The following is a 16,098-nucleotide window of genomic DNA, read 5'->3' on the forward strand; positions in this document are numbered from 1 at the left end:
CTGATATTCGCTGTCCTGCCTGTTTGGCCAAAGTAAGACAGTTTACAGCTGCAAAGGACCTGGTATACACCAGGTAGATCTAGGGGAAGTGGTTGGTCTTTAGTGGAGGAGATAAGGGATGCCAATTTTCTGTATGGTCTGTAACAGGAGGTCAAGTCATGTTTTTTTAAGATTTTGGTAATTTTTCCGAGGTGCCTCGGATGTAGGGAATGGTGATGGATTTAGAGTAATCCTTGTTGTGGAGGAAAGGGGAAGGGGGGGGGGGGTTGTGATTCTTAGGTTTCAATATTTATTGGATTTTTGGGGGGGTAGCCATCATCAACATCATTAAATTCCTGACAGGTACCCTCAAGTACCTGTACAGGATATGATAGTACTACATGAAAAATTTACAAAATAACTAACTTACTATCTACAATTTTCCTCCAAATCAGTCTATTACGTGTCGACTCCAATATTATCATTATTAGATCTTATATTTCTATTGTTTAAGGCACATTGTACCGTATCAATCCACCTATATCTTGGTCTTCCTCTGGGTCGTTTTCCTGCCAACCTGGCAGAGAACAGAGAACTTGTTTTGCTAATCTTTCCTCGCCCATTCTGTTTAAGTGACCATACCACCTGAGATTAGCTCTGCTAACACATTCCTAGATGCTGACATTGTCAAGTTCTTTCCTAATAATCCTCATTTTTAATATATCCAGAATATCTGGATATATTAAAAACGAGGACTCTCATATCTGCGGTCTCTAGTCTTTGGTAAAGTGTTTTACTTCTAACCCAGCTCTCAGATCCATAAGTTAAAACTGGTTTGAACACTGTCTTGTATACAGCTAATTCAGTGTTCCGACTAATTTCTCTCTTATTCCATATAAATTTATTCAACTGACTTCCTACCCTACCAGCTTTGTGGATTCTGCTGTCTATTTCCATATTTAGCTTACCATCTTCACTAAAAATCGTGCCTAAGTAGCTGAAATGTTTTCCTTGTTCCACAGGTTCCCCGTTCACAATACAGTTGACATTTTCAACAATTCTACCTATGGCACAACATGACAAAATTTCATGCCAGCTGGGGGGGGGGGGTCGCGTCGCCCGGTTAAACAAGGCCCCGCTGTTTTCGCCAGGGAACCAGGGTGAACAGCGAAAAGTTAGCTACTGGAACAAATCTGAAAACAAACCCCAACTCAACATCACCAGAGTTAAAGATCGGTACTATCAACATAAGAAGCCTGAATGGCAAAGAAATGGAGCTAGCTGAGGAATTAGATAAGTACCAGATCGACATAATAGGGGTGACTGAAACAAAAAAGACAAACGCTGGTGAGATCTTTCTGAGCAATAAATACAAAATGTTATATTCAGGCAATGAAAATCAAAGAAAAGAAGGAGTAGCCATAGTATTCAACACAAAATACGAGGCTAATCTTCTTGAATGGCAGTCAGTCTCAAGTAGAGTAATGTGGGCAAATATGAAAATGGGGAACTGGACAATGAGACTTATTTGTGCCTATGGTCCCACAGAAGATTCTACTAAGGTAGGAATGGAGGAATTTTTCTAGAGAAAGTTACTGACACAATGAAAAAGGAAAAGTTGGTCCTTGTTGGGGATCTAAATAGCAGTAGTAGGAAGTGATTGTCAGACATACAAAAATGTTTTGGGAAAATTTGGAGAAAAGAGCAAAACTAATAATAATGGCATATATCTGTTGGATTTCTGCTCAGGACATGGACTGGTTATTACTAACACCATGTTCCAACAAAAAATGTGCACAAATTCACATGGAGAGAAGAGACACAGAATAAGAAAAGTCTCATTGACTATGTTATTGTTGATAGTGATGTTTTCTCCGTGATGCAGGACACCAGAGTGTACAGACGATTTGAAATTGGAAGTGATCACTATTTAGTCTTGAGCAGGATAAAATTGAATTTCATATCGAAAAGAATAACATGTAAGAAAGTTTTAAAGCGAATAAAAGTTGAGCAGCTCTCAGATGTGAACTGTAGACTAAAATACACAAAGATTATTGAAGAAAAAATGAAAGAGATCGAGAACAGAGAGAGGCTATTTAATACGCTAATGCCAAGAGAGAAGCTATTTAATACGCTACAGTTATATGGTGTCAATGGGGCATTATATCATGCAATACTTATCTTTATTTGAGTTGTAAGTCAGCAATTAGAATTGACGGAAGTACAGGACGATGGTTTAATGTTAAATCTGGTGTGAGATAACGATGCACATTTTCCCCTTTGTTATTCATTATCTATATGGATCACATTATGAAGGAAAGTGGTATTAAACATGATATCAAAATTGGAGATGTTAATGTCAGCTCTTTGTTTTATGCGGATGATGTTAGACTTCTAAATAGATCCGCTACAAGTCTGCATGATTCGCTGACTAAATTGAATAGCTGTTGTAATAGTTATGGTATGAAGGTCAGCAATAAAAAGACAAAGACAATGAAAATAGGCAGAATCATTGAAAATGTCAATTGTTGTGAATGGAGAACCTGTGGAACAAGTAAAACATTTCAGCTACTTAGGCACGATTTTTACTGAAGATGGTAGATTAAATATAGAAATAGACAACAGAATCAGCAAAGCTGGTATGGTGGGAAATCAACTGAATAAATTCATATGGAATAAGAGAGAAATTAGTCGGAACACTAAATTAGCTGCATACAAGATAGTGTTCAAACCAGTTTTAATTACTGGATCTGAGAGCTGGGTCAGAAGTAAAACACTTGACCAAAGAGTAGAGACCACAGATACGAGAGTCCTGAGAAAGATTATAGGCGTGAACAGATGGCATCAATGGCAATATCATATTAAAAACGAGGATATTAGGAAAGAACTTGACATTGTCAGCATCCAGGAATGTGTTAGCAGAGCTAATCTCAGGTGGTATGGTCACTTAAACAGAATGGGCAAAGAAAGATTAGCAAAACAAGTGTTCTCTGCGAGGTTGGCAGCAAAATGACCCAGAGGAAGACCAAGATATAGGTGGATTAAAGGATAGAAGAGGATGAGAGGTTGAGAATGAATGCAGTCATGAAAGGGGTGAGAGCTTGATTTTTCTCTCATTAAGCAGTGTATGCAGGTAGCATGACTGAATTCAAGAAAGAGGTAAGCTGGTGTTGGTCATGTGTCCTGTCCCTTCCTTGATGAGTCCCTGCCTCCATGGAGGCAAGGACTCATCAATAATATTTGGTACAAAATATCACATGAGGAATTTAAATTTAAAACATTTAAATGTCTATTTCAGAATTAGTTTTCTAAAACTGCCAGTAAAATAATTGCTTAAATGTAAATGCAAACAGCATAATATTTATTTAAAAAATATATATAACTTACCAATTCTACAAGCAATAATCCATTTCCACATCCAATATCTAAAATTGGATCTGATTTAGATATAAGTGGTGAAGACATTATCCAAGTTATAATTTTCTTAACACTATTCCTTCCAAACCTGGAGTGCAAGAAATAAAGCAAAGTATATATATATATCAAGAGGCAGAAAAAGTAACTTTCTGATACTTCTTTTGAAGTTATATCTTTAAGCTATATAATATTAACTCATTTTCTATGTATTATATTAAGACTTTAAAACTTGAAAGCAGTTTATATAATTTTGAAAATAGAATATATATGTTTAATAGTGAAGTTTACATTTAAATACAAATCATTATGCAGTTATTGGAAACATGATGATACTGCCAAAATAGCTAAAGATAAAAACAAATAAAATAAAATAACAGAAAGTGTATTTAAAACACTACTGCTACAGAAAGAAAACATTAGAAAACTGTAGCAAAGAAAATTATTAAAATTTACAAAAGACAGAAGTAAATGCAAAATACTGAAATAGAACAGAGGAAAAGTTATGCAATATTAAAGAGAAGAGTCAACGAAAAGAAAAACAGCACAAGAAAAAACAGATCAGAAATTGAAACAAAGATCCAGTAAAAATAATAAAAGGGAAAAATGAAGCTTTTAGAAAATGGTTATCAGAAGATAACCAAAATAAACTAAATTATGTGAGAAAGAATGACAGCTAAAAGGGAAATTAGAACTCAACATTAAAAAAAAAAAAAATTGAATAACTATGTAAAAGAAAAGAAACACTTAAATAGAACACAATCACTAACATGTAAAATTCTAAATATATACATAAAAAAGAAATTAAAGAACAAAGTAATAAATTAAAAAATAATAGAATGATATTATGAAAACTTATAATAAGATAATGATTTTAGCACTCTTAATATAATAAGTAACAGTAACAGATTAGAAACCATAGCATTAGATGAATTAACTGAAATTCAAAAGAAATGAAAAACAAAAAGATTGAATAAATATGGAATTATTTAAATATGCCAGCTTGGAACTGTATATGAGTCTTCTTTTTCATCTTTATAGTGCTTTTATCCCACTTGGTGCAAGGTCTGCTATGATTATGCGACTGTGGGAAAACCCCAACTGGCTTGTCACAGAGTCTGGCATTGGGAGAAACAATGTTTATGACTGTGTGTATGTGTTCACAGGGATGGTTTGCCTGTTCTGGGGTACGAAAAACCCAATTTTCCAGGTGAAAAAGTTCCTACCTCCATATGAGACTGTCTAACTCACCTTTATTGAAAGAGACCAGATAAAGGTTCCTCACATCTTGGATGGGAATCGAACCCAAGTCTTCCTACCAAAAGGCTGTGTCTATACTGACTAAGCTACAGAGGCTCCATATATGAGTCTATTAAATAAAATTTTATATATAGGAACAGCTCTGTACGACTGGAAGAAATCTATTATATTGCCTATTCCAAAAAAATGAGATAAATCAGAATGTTCAAATTATAGAGGAATAAGTCTGTTAGATTCTGGATACAATGTATATATATATATATATATATATATATATATATATAGTTTTTTTTTTTCACATTTTATGTCCGTAGATGCCGTATGGTCACTGCCGTACCTCACATGGTTTTGGCAATGATGTCTTCTTCCGCTCGAATAAATAGTAGGGTCACAGATTCCCTTCCACACAAAGTTTGTAGGACAATCACAAGCATCCATGCCCACAGTGGGATTCGAACCCGCAGTCTCTTGGCTGGAGAGCGGACACGCTAACCACTCGGCCAACCAGGCCGGCATATATATATATACAGTGATATTGAAAGGGAAAATAAACAATTGTATAGAAAAACATTTAGTAGACGAACAAAGCAGATTTATATCCTTCTTAATACATGATAAAGAGTTGCTTATGCATCAATTCGGTCTTTACTTTAACAGCTATTGAAAAAAGAAAGAATTCAACCTAAATATTCATATCCTATTCATGCATTATTAAAAAGCCTTTGACTTTTGACTACCTGCAAATAATATATCAGAATTAGCAAATTGGGTTGAAAATTGGCTATCTTGCAGAGGAGCAGTATCTAGGAAAGGAAGGTTACAAGTGATGTTCCATGGGATTCAAGACTGAGACCTTTGCTGTTTATCCTTTAAGTCACTAGACTGCAGGGAGATGTTCAGTTGTTTGTTTTACAGTTTTTAATTTGTTTAGTATATAGGAAAAATACAACAAATTAATAAGCAAAACTATATACAGAATGACAGTTCAGCTAACCATGCACTATATGGGAATAAATGAAAGTTCTTGATTCCTCAAGGAAAGGAGTGAGGGGAGGGAATCACAATGATATGTATAGTCTGCAGAGTGCTACACACAAAAGGGTGACTGTGAAATTCTCTGCAGATGTAATAAGTAGGTACAGTTGTCTTGCCTGGTCCTAAATCTGTTCAGCTGGCTTCAGAGCGATTGTGATAGACTGAAATGTAGAGGTTTGATAGTTGGATCTGTAATCAGGTACTTATTTATTGTTCGTTGCACTCTTCTCCACCAGTCCTGGTTACCATTGTGTGATATTTCCACAAGCCAGATGAGAGATCTGGAGGTAAGGCAGTGAGATGGAAGTGGAGAGATATCTTGAGATGAACAAGATATTTCTCATTTTCTTTATTTCTTTCATTGGTAGTATTTTCTCATCTGAAGCAAGCAGAAGTGATGTGGGAGACAAGAGGTAATAATAGGAGAGGAGACAAGTAGATCTTGAGGTATCAGAGATGGTTCTCATTATGTTAAGCTGTGTCCACAAGAATCATGTGGTGACTTTGGCTCTACAACTGGGAAGACCTCAGACAGGGCCTGCTGTTCTAAGAGTTGAGGCTTACAACCCAAGCTGTGCTTGTCAGCTTGTTTATGATGTTGTTCCTGGAAGAACATTTTGTAGTTGATGTGGAGCTTGGAAGGGCTATTAGTAATAGTACTGATGTTATATCTTTCAGGAAGATTTGATTAAACTGGACAGATGAGAGAATGAATGGAGATTCAGTTTAATGCAAACAAATGTAAGGTCTTGAAATTTGGGATCTGCTGATGAGAGAATGCATACACTACTCGTGGAACTACATCAGAGGAAGTGAAGGAGGCAAGGGATTGTGAGATGATAATTGACAGAAATTCGAACATGCAGACAGTAAGTTTAAGGAATGGCATAATAGACTATGTTGTCTAAGATGGACCTCCAGCAAAGAGTCATGTAACTCCATATAAGTCATAAATTAATAAATTAATTATTTTAATAAATTATAAACTGATTAATTAATCAATTAATAAAATCAACTGTCAATATATATACACATATACAAAAATAATATAATAGTAAAAATCAGTGAATCATTCACAGAATATGTAAAAATAAACAGAGGAGTAAGAAGGGATATAGCTGGCCTTAAGTCTTTTCTGATATACACACACGGACAAAGAAATTAGCACACCTGGAAGAAAACATGGTACAACGGCGAAACTAAGCAAATAGCTAGAGTACGGGGTGGTATGCAAATGATCCAAGTTTGGTGCAATTGAAAATGCCCATACACCCTGCAGTGGTGCTGCAAGCACGAACCAGCAGCCTTATAAAGCCGGCGTGTAGTCAATAGCCGATTAAAGTGGAAATCACCGGCCGACGCAAGCTAGAGTACAGAGTGACAATAATGCTGGGTAGACACCAGAGACGTCGATTTAAGCAACTTACAGACTTTGACAGAGGTATGATCATCAGCCCTAAAACCGGAGGGGGTGATTGCGCACCGTATAGGCGTGTACATGAACCGTTCTGTACCGAACCATACCGTCCGACAGTGTTGGGAGCTGTGGACACATTCCAGAACCGCCACACGGCAGAGCAGCACCGGTCAGATCAGGAGGACCAACGCTAGAGAGGATCAACGGATTGTGTGGCAAGCACGGAGGGATCCCACGGTGACCCGGTCCACTATACAGGCAGATGTAGGGGCTCCTGTGTGTCCACGAACCATTTCCTGATGCCTCGCTGAGGCGAATCTATGATCCAAGCATCCCTTTTATGTGCTCCCATCAACACTGCAACATTGCCGACTCCATTTGCAGTGGTGCCAGGTGAGAGCAACGTGGAATGCCACAGACTGACGACATGTGGTCTTCAGCGATGAGTGCGCTTTGTCTTGGGGACAGATGATCATCGTGTCCAGGTGTGGAGGACCCCTGGTCAAGGACACAATCCTGACTTCGCTATCGAGCGCCACACCTCCTGCACTGCAGGCATAGCCAACGATAGCTGATCACCTCTCGTAGTACCGCTACGAGAGATGTCGTCCACATACACAGCGGTATGTGGACGACATCCTACAGCCCACATTTTCCCATTCCTGGCCGGAATACCAGGAGCGCTATACCAGCAGGATAATGCCGTCCGCAGACGGCTCGGGTTGCCCAGGCCTGTTTACGTCATGTACAGACACTTCCATGGCCTGCCCACTCCTTGGACTTGTCCCCTATCGAGCACGTATGGGAGCAGCTGAAACGCCAGCTCTCACCGTGCTGCAATATCCGGGATTTGGAGCACAGCGTCCAACACGTGTGGGCCAGTCTGCTGCAGGACAACATCAGGTGTCTGTTCATCACCATGCCGGACCGTATTGCAGTATGTAACACAGCACGAGGCGGTGCAACACGCTATTGATGACCGGATTGCGTACCACAGATCCCTTTGTAATTGTCCTTCAGCTCTGTTTTTACCATCATGTGCATCACTCACCTGTATCATTACACCAATAAAATTTCAGTTGAATCCTATGCTTCCTTCTTGGTGCGCTAATTTCTTTGTCCGTGTGTGTGTGTGTATATATATATATATATATATATATATATATATAAATGAGGTATTAAAAGAATGGCAGTGTGGAAATAGCACAGGAATAATACTTAAAATTATCTGATAAAATCAAAATCACCTAAAATTGTATATCGAACTGAAAAAAAGCAAAGCTATTTTGGTAATGGAGCAGCCCTTTTTATCCAAGTAGGTTAAAGAGATATTAATTAAATTAGATTATATTTAAAGAAGGATTATTAATTTGACATACCTGTGTGCATTTTTTGAAGGTAAAGAGGACACAGAGCCTACCTCATGTAGGGTACTTCATCAAACTTTGATAATAACTGGACATTTGTGATTTTCACTCTTATAAGTTTTACTCCCTGACACTTAACCAAGTCTATTAATTTGTAAATTTTCCTTCTAATTTAAAGCTATACTCTCACTCTTCTCACTGTTAATATTCAAATATGTACAGCAGCATCTCATGAAGATAGTCTAATTAAGTGAAAGTGAGCCAAGATGCTCTGTTATGTGCAAACTACGGTTATGATTCACTCATCTTCAAAAAAGAATTTTATGCATTGCCAAAACTGTTTTCTTGGCCTTCCCCTTCCTCTGTGTCCATTAGTTGGTCTACAGAGAGAACAAGAGCAATGAATAGAGGTGAGAATGAATGTCTAACTTGATATCTCAACCACCTCAACTGACTTCAGAATTGTTTCTATTAGATGATTTTGCTAGTTTCCTTCCTAATACTGTCATTCTTAAAGAAAACCAGCAAAGACATGCTAGGATCTACATGGCATGAATGAAAATCATGTTGTCACACACCTATTAATGATATTAACTGTTGAGTAGTAAATAGTTTGTTCCAAATGCCGTAGTGGTTTTGACTGGTGTTTTGAACAGACAAATTTGGGTGTTTGTGATAATGAGACTGAATTTCCAGATATTAGATTTTTATGTACCTAAAGAGGTTTGTGATTCTTTTCACTATAAGTTAGAGTATCAATGTAAAAATCAAGGTACCCAATATAGAAGAAGAACCATATACAACCAGTTCCCAAAAAAAGTAGATAAATGTTTACCATCAAGCTATTGACCTATTGCTCTCACATAAGTTTTGTCTAACGTAATGGAGAAGCTTATCAACAGTCATCTACTTCAACACCTGATCTGCTATCTAATTAGTTACCACCAGTATGGATTTTGCCATTCTAGATCCACAGGAGATCTCCTGACCTAAATGATGCATGTTTGGACCCATTCCATGGAAAGGTTTGGTGCCAAAGTTCTTGAGATCTCTGAGTCTTTTGATAAGGTCTGGCATGGAAGGCTTCACAGCAAGTTACCATTATTTGTACTGCCTTCATCCTTATATAAATGGATTGCTAGGTTTCTCTCAGATCAATTCCTACATTTAATGGTGGATAGTTTTCTCTCCTCAGACAGATCTTCCCGTCAATGCCAGCATCCCTCAGGGTTTTGTCATTTCACCAATCCTTTTCCTGATTTATATAAATGACATGCTCTCATTAACTTCAAACCCTATTAGTTTTGCTGATGATAGCAAACTCCACTTGTCCTACTCATATGACAAGCCTTGCAGTGCTCAAACATCTCATGCTTCATGTTGGAGGCTTAACCGATTTTTTACAACACTCAAAAAGAATTAAAATAGAATTTAATACTTCCTATATTTCGTCCTAGTCACTAGGACATCTACGGGGATTACAAAAACAATTAATGTAACATGCATACACAAATCTTACAATACTAAGCCCAACCACGTGGGTGACACTAAAGTCCTATCTAGGTGGAGCACCCTCTAAGGGAAGGTAAGGGAATGCTATATGGAAGATTTTGAAAAATGATATTTTTGGCTAAGATATGTAGATGATGTGTTCTCTATTTGGCCTCATGGCCCAGACACGTTAGACTCCTTCCTCAGTCATCTTAATAGCCTACATCCAAGAATCCAGTTTACTATGGAAAAGGAAAAGAACAACTGTTTACCTTTCCTAGATACCTTAGTCACATGCCTGCCTAATGATACACTTGCCTTCACTGTATACAGAAAACCCACACACACAGGCAGATACATTCACAAACTCTCCCACCACCACCCCTCACAACAATATGGCATCATCAAAACTCTTACCAAGAGAGCCCACAATCTTTTTTCCAGTGGAACTGCCCTCACTACTGAGCTTAACCACATACAGAACACTTTCCTCTCCAATGGCTACAGCAAACACAGTATCAAAAAAATAATCAGTTCCTCCCCCATTCCGCGTCCTTCTCGTCAACAAGATTTTAAAAATGCCATCACCATACCTTACATCCGTGGCACATCTGATAAAATAGCCAAGATACTAAAAAAGTACAACCTACACACAGCATATAAGCCCTACTGCAAACTTGCTACCTTTATCCGTTCTACGAAAGATCAACTCCCTCCTCTCTCGCTGCCTGGAGTTTACAAAGTACCCTGTTCCTGTAAGCTGGCATACTTTGAACAGACAGGCAGATCAGCATCCATCCGCCTGGAGGAACACAAGTCTTACATATGTAAACATAACTATGGCCATTCAGGCTTGGCTGACCATGTTTTGGACGCCACCCACAGAGTATCGTGGAAGAAAACCACCATGCTACACCACAGCAAATTTAAGAAAGAGAGACTTTTCTTAGAAGCAGCAGCAGCTCTCAGAAACCAACCAAATTTTAATAAATACGGATGCATTAAGCTTCTGAAGATTTGGGAAACACACATCACCAGGGGTCCCACCTTACATTCCAGGCCACCTACTACCGCCCTTAGAGGGTGCTCCACCTAGATAGGACTTTAGTGTCACCCACGTGGTTGGGCTTAGTATTGTAAGATTTGTGTGTGCATGTTACATTAATTGTTTTTGTAATCCCCGTAGATGTCCTAGTGACTAGGACGAAATATAGGAAGTATTAAATTCTATTTTAATTCTTTTTGAGTGTTGTAAAAAATCCGTTAAGCCATCAACATGATGTCCTCACAGCACTTAAGCCTCTACACACGAATCTCATGCTTCAAGATCATCTATAATTAGTGCCTTGAACACTGATCTCCACAGTATCCTTGATTAAAGTGATAGCAAAGTCAACTTGGTTGACTAGGTTGTTTTCACTTCAATCAAATAACAAGCAAAACACAGTTTTGTTTGTTTTCTCTTAAAAAAGACCTCAAATCTTCTCAACTTACTTTTAATAATGTTCAGCTCAATTGTCAAGGCCAAAACTCTCTTCTTGGACTGACTCTTAAACCATTACTGGCACAATCATATCACTTCTATAGCATCATCAGCTTCCAAAAATTTGGGCATCTTTTTCTGCTCAAGACAGTATCTCTATGCTCAACAATTAATTACTCTGTATAAATCCCAAAATCCGATCAACATTGGAATACTGCTCTCATGTCTGTGGTGATGTGCTTAAGACCTCCCTAAAAATTCTTAATGCTATTCAGAAAAAGCAGTTCAGTTGATTAATGACAGTTCTCTTAGAGACTCTCTTCAGCCACTTTTCCATAGATCAGTTTCTTATTGTCTCTCTCTCTCTCTTTTACAGTTATTTCCATGGCCAGTGTTCTGCATAACTAGTATCCATTATGCCTACCACTTCTGCCAGATCTACAGGAAATCAAGGCAACAGCTTCTCAACATCCCTTTACAGCTGAACTGCATACTCACTGAACCTACTACTACACTTAGTCATCATTCATTCCTTCCTTTCACTTCAATTCTATGGAACAGACCCTCCCCCCTCACATACACACACATCATATGATCTATATTCTGATGTTCATAAAGGTTCATTTGGTGTTACATGAACAGCAAATGGATCTTTATTCACACACTTTGAAATTAATGCTAAGGCTCCACAAATACCAGTTCTTTCACCTATTCTTTTAACTTCCATAATTCAATAACCTTCCAAATCCAATCTACAGATTTCAGTAGAAATACTGATCTCCAAATCAATTCTTTAATGGAGTGCTGATAACCTTGTTAATTTCAATGCTAGTAAAATTCATTTCTATTTTATTTCTTAGAAAAAGAAGAAACATATGAAGGTATGACATGATGAGAAAAGGAAAAACTAGTCTTACTTAACTACTTCTCTCATATTTGGAGTGATATCCTTAAGAACTCTTCCTTTGGATAGAAAGATTTGGGTTTGAATCCTATTTAGCACATGAAAAATCTCTATAAGGACTTTTCAATCAAAGATGATTTAGCTAGTTTCAAATGAAGGCAGAAGGGTTTTTTTCTTTTGGAAACTTTGGTTTTTCATCCAACAACACAGCAAAATAGCCAGAAGAACACATGCAATTTAACACAATACACTTGTTAAACTGTGAATGAAATTATTTTGTATGTTTTTGTTCTTCATTCACATTTAACATAATCTACCATATACTAAACAAGACTTGTTTATATATTATTTGTTAGTCCCTTGCTTAAGATTTATTATTCATGTAATTTTCCTTGAAGTTCTAATAATAATTAGAAAATTAATCAAAGATATAATAATAGTATTAGACTCTGTATTTAAATATTATTAAGCTATTTTAATTATTACTATATTAATATTAAGAATTTGTATTTAACATTTTTTACTGCGTATTAATTGAAATGTAAATATTCTCTATTTATTCCTGTTTGTAGAAGTTTAACGTTATGCAATAGCTCAATTTTATTATATTTTGTTTGGTTGTCATGGAGACGTAAGTAAGCGAGCGCGAGTTTGGAACAGTACGTGAGGAGAAGGTTTTTTGAAAAGAGTTTTAGTTAAAGAGATCACGAGAACAATTTAGAGAGGAAGAACAGATATAAAAAGGAAGAACGCTGAAAATATTAATTAGAGAGGGAAAAGAGAGAGATTGGCATTCAGTTGGAATCGGAGCATGATATTAGAGAGTTGGCAAGTCACTCAAGCAGCTAATTTAAGTCTACTAGTCGAGAAGCAGTTAGCTAATAAGTTGTAGAATAACAATTATAGCTATGGAAAACAGCTGAGAGACTATTATATAGACTAGCAATACTTGAGTTGAGATTTAATTTCAGCGCCGACCTTTCAAGGGCATGTGGTGAGGTTGTCTGCAAGGATAAAAAAATGAGAACTCCCTGGTGGACACAGAAAGTTAAAGAGGCAGTGAAGGAAAAGAAGAGAGCATATCAAAAGTTCCTGTCAAATAAGTCACCTTGTGCTCGTAGAGAATATAGAGACAAATGCAAGAATGCTAAACACTGTGTAAAACTAGCTAAACAAAAGTCATGGGAGGACTTTGGCAAGAATATAGAAAATAAATATCAAGAAGGTGGTAAGATATTCTGGAGGTTGTTGAAGAAGCTTAAAAATGGAGGAAAGAGTGCTGTAAAAGGAGTTAGAGATGATAAACTTGACATGAAAACAGGAGAACAAGATATCCTTGAAGTATGGAGTAATTACTTTGAAAAACTGCTAAATGAAACAGGCAGTGATGACAGCACAGTGATAAAAAACACTGACCAGGCATGCAGTCAGGAATACATATCCATACTTGAAGTAGAAAAAGCCATCAAAGGCTTGAAATGTGGAAAGGCAGCAGGAGTAGATGATATTCGACCAGAAATGCTGAAGTATGGTGGTATAAAAGTCTTACAGTGGCTGCACTGCATAGTTCAGAAAACCTGGACAGAGGGACGAATTCCCGATGATTGGAGTAGAGCTCTCATAGTACCCATATATAAAAAGGGAAATAAAACTGCATGTGAGAATTACAGAGGTATTTCCCTACTGAGTGTTCCTGGCAAGATCTATGCAAGTATACTTGAGAAACGGTTGAAAAGAACCAGTTTTAACTTATGGATCTGAGAGCTGGGTCAGAAGTAAAACACTTGACCAAAGACTAGAGACCGCAGATATGAGAGTCCTGAGAAAGATTAGAGGCATGAAAAGATGGCATCAATGGCAATATCATATTAAAAATGAGGATATTAGGAAAGAACTTGACATTAGTCAAGTTCTTTCCTAATATCCTTGACATTGTCAGCATCCAGGAATGCGTTAGCAGAGCTAATCTCAGTGGTATGGTCACTTAAATAGAATGGGAGAGGAAAGATTAGCAAAACAAGTGTTCTCTGCCAGGTTGCCAGGAAAACTACCCAGAGGAAGACCAAGATATAGGTGGAGTGATACGGTACAAAGTGCCTTAGACGATAGAAATATGAGATCTGATAATGTTGGAGTCTTGACAAGTAACAGACTGATTTGGAGGAAAATTGTAGATAGGAAGTTAGTAATGATGTAATTTTTTCATGTAGTACTGTCATATCCTGTACACCCCTTGAGGGTACATGGCATGAATTTGATGATGATGATGATGATAGAATTATAGTGCCTAAAGAATTAATTGAATGCCAGAGGAATGAACAACTGTGCATATAAAATCTCAATTAAGGAATTATTGTGTTACCTTAATTTCTGAGTGATCAGTAGTGCTTCATGCAAGAACGTCTGAAAATGTGTATTGTGAGCATGAATTAATTCAGTTAATGCTTAGAAGTCTATGTCCCCATTCTCACCTATGGTCATGAGAGTTAGGTAATGACCGAAAGAATGCGGACACAAATCCAAGCGGCTGAAATGAGGTTCCTTCGAGGGGTTACGGGGCTCACAAAACTCGACAGAGTCAGAAGCTCTGCAATTCGGGAAACCCTCAATACTCAACCGCTGCTTCTCTGTGTTGAGAGATCACAGTTACGCTGGTATGGGCACCTGGTCAGAATAACAGAAGAGAGGCTCCCTCAGCAGGCCCTCTTTGCCAAGCCAGAGGGTGGGAGGCCACGTGGAAGGCCAAGGACTCGTTGGATAGATTATATCCAAAACTTTGGGTGGACACGTTTGGGAATCCCACCAGAACACCTGAGCTTGGTGGCAGAGGATTGTGACCATTGGAAGTTCCTCTTGCAGCTGTTGCCCCCACAACCCAATTAGGAAGAGTGGGCCTTGAAGATGTATGTATGTATGTATGCTTAGAAGATTTATTTTAATGAGTGCCATTTATTGTTAAAAGTGTTTACGGTTATAAAAAGTGTTTGTGTATAAGTTGATGAAGATAGAAGATTATCAGTAAGATTATTTTAACCATCAATATTCCTATACAGAGAAGTGTGTCAGTTTCATCCTAGAATTTCCCTATACTAACAGTAACTATTGCAGAGAATTAGCTGAAGTGTAAAATTAAAAGTGTTTGTTTGTTTGTAAAGAGGTGTTACTGCAATTTTTATTGTAATTGGAACTTAAGGAACTGTGAGAAGACTGTATTATAGAGATAACAGATTTACCATTGTCTGAGTTTGTATGATTGTACTTATCAGAGAAGCTAAAATGTTTGTGATATCTTAATTACTGATTTGAAGTTAAGTGTAAAATTGTGATTTTAAAATTAAATGTTTGTTTTTGTTAATCAAAAGTTGTATTTTGCCTGAATCTCTTTTACTGCACCATTCATAAAATATTTGAACCAAAGCGGGTAAATTAAGTAAGTTAAATATACTCGGCCAGTATATATAATAACAACATATAAAGAAAAGGTAGTTGAGAGTTGGTTTATCTTCAATTCTTGAATTAATTCAAATATAAAGTGGCGCAGTCTTTAAATATAAATTTTCTTTATATTTGAATTAGAAATCAACTTACAACTTATCAATTAGTTAAGAACATCATAATAGTAATCATGTCGGATCCAAAGTATAGATTGAGAAGAAGTAGATCCAACACACTGGTCTCACAGCCTTAGTTATTTCAGCCATAAATCCAAAACAATCAACCACCTCCGAAAACCTCCTATAAAAATACT

The 16,098-nt window shown here is 37.2% G+C and overlaps 1 protein-coding gene across 1 annotated transcript in view; it reads right to left on the reverse strand.

The window, feature by feature from the left end:
* Positions 1–16,098, reverse strand: part of LOC150109942 (EEF1A lysine methyltransferase 2) — a 108,512-nt gene that overhangs the window by 55,889 nt on the left and 36,525 nt on the right. The window contains exon 3 of the mRNA XM_090397318.1: positions 3,367–3,484. Coding sequence (XP_090253444.1) covers positions 3,367–3,484 — 118 coding nt within the window. The remainder of the gene's footprint in view (positions 1–3,366; positions 3,485–16,098) is intronic.

Source organism: Typopeltis vanoorti, chromosome 1, assembly GCF_054136105.1.
Source record: "Typopeltis vanoorti isolate ZY-2024b chromosome 1, IOZ_Tvanoo_1.0, whole genome shotgun sequence".
NCBI classification, from domain to species: Eukaryota; Metazoa; Arthropoda; class Arachnida; order Uropygi; family Thelyphonidae; genus Typopeltis; species Typopeltis vanoorti.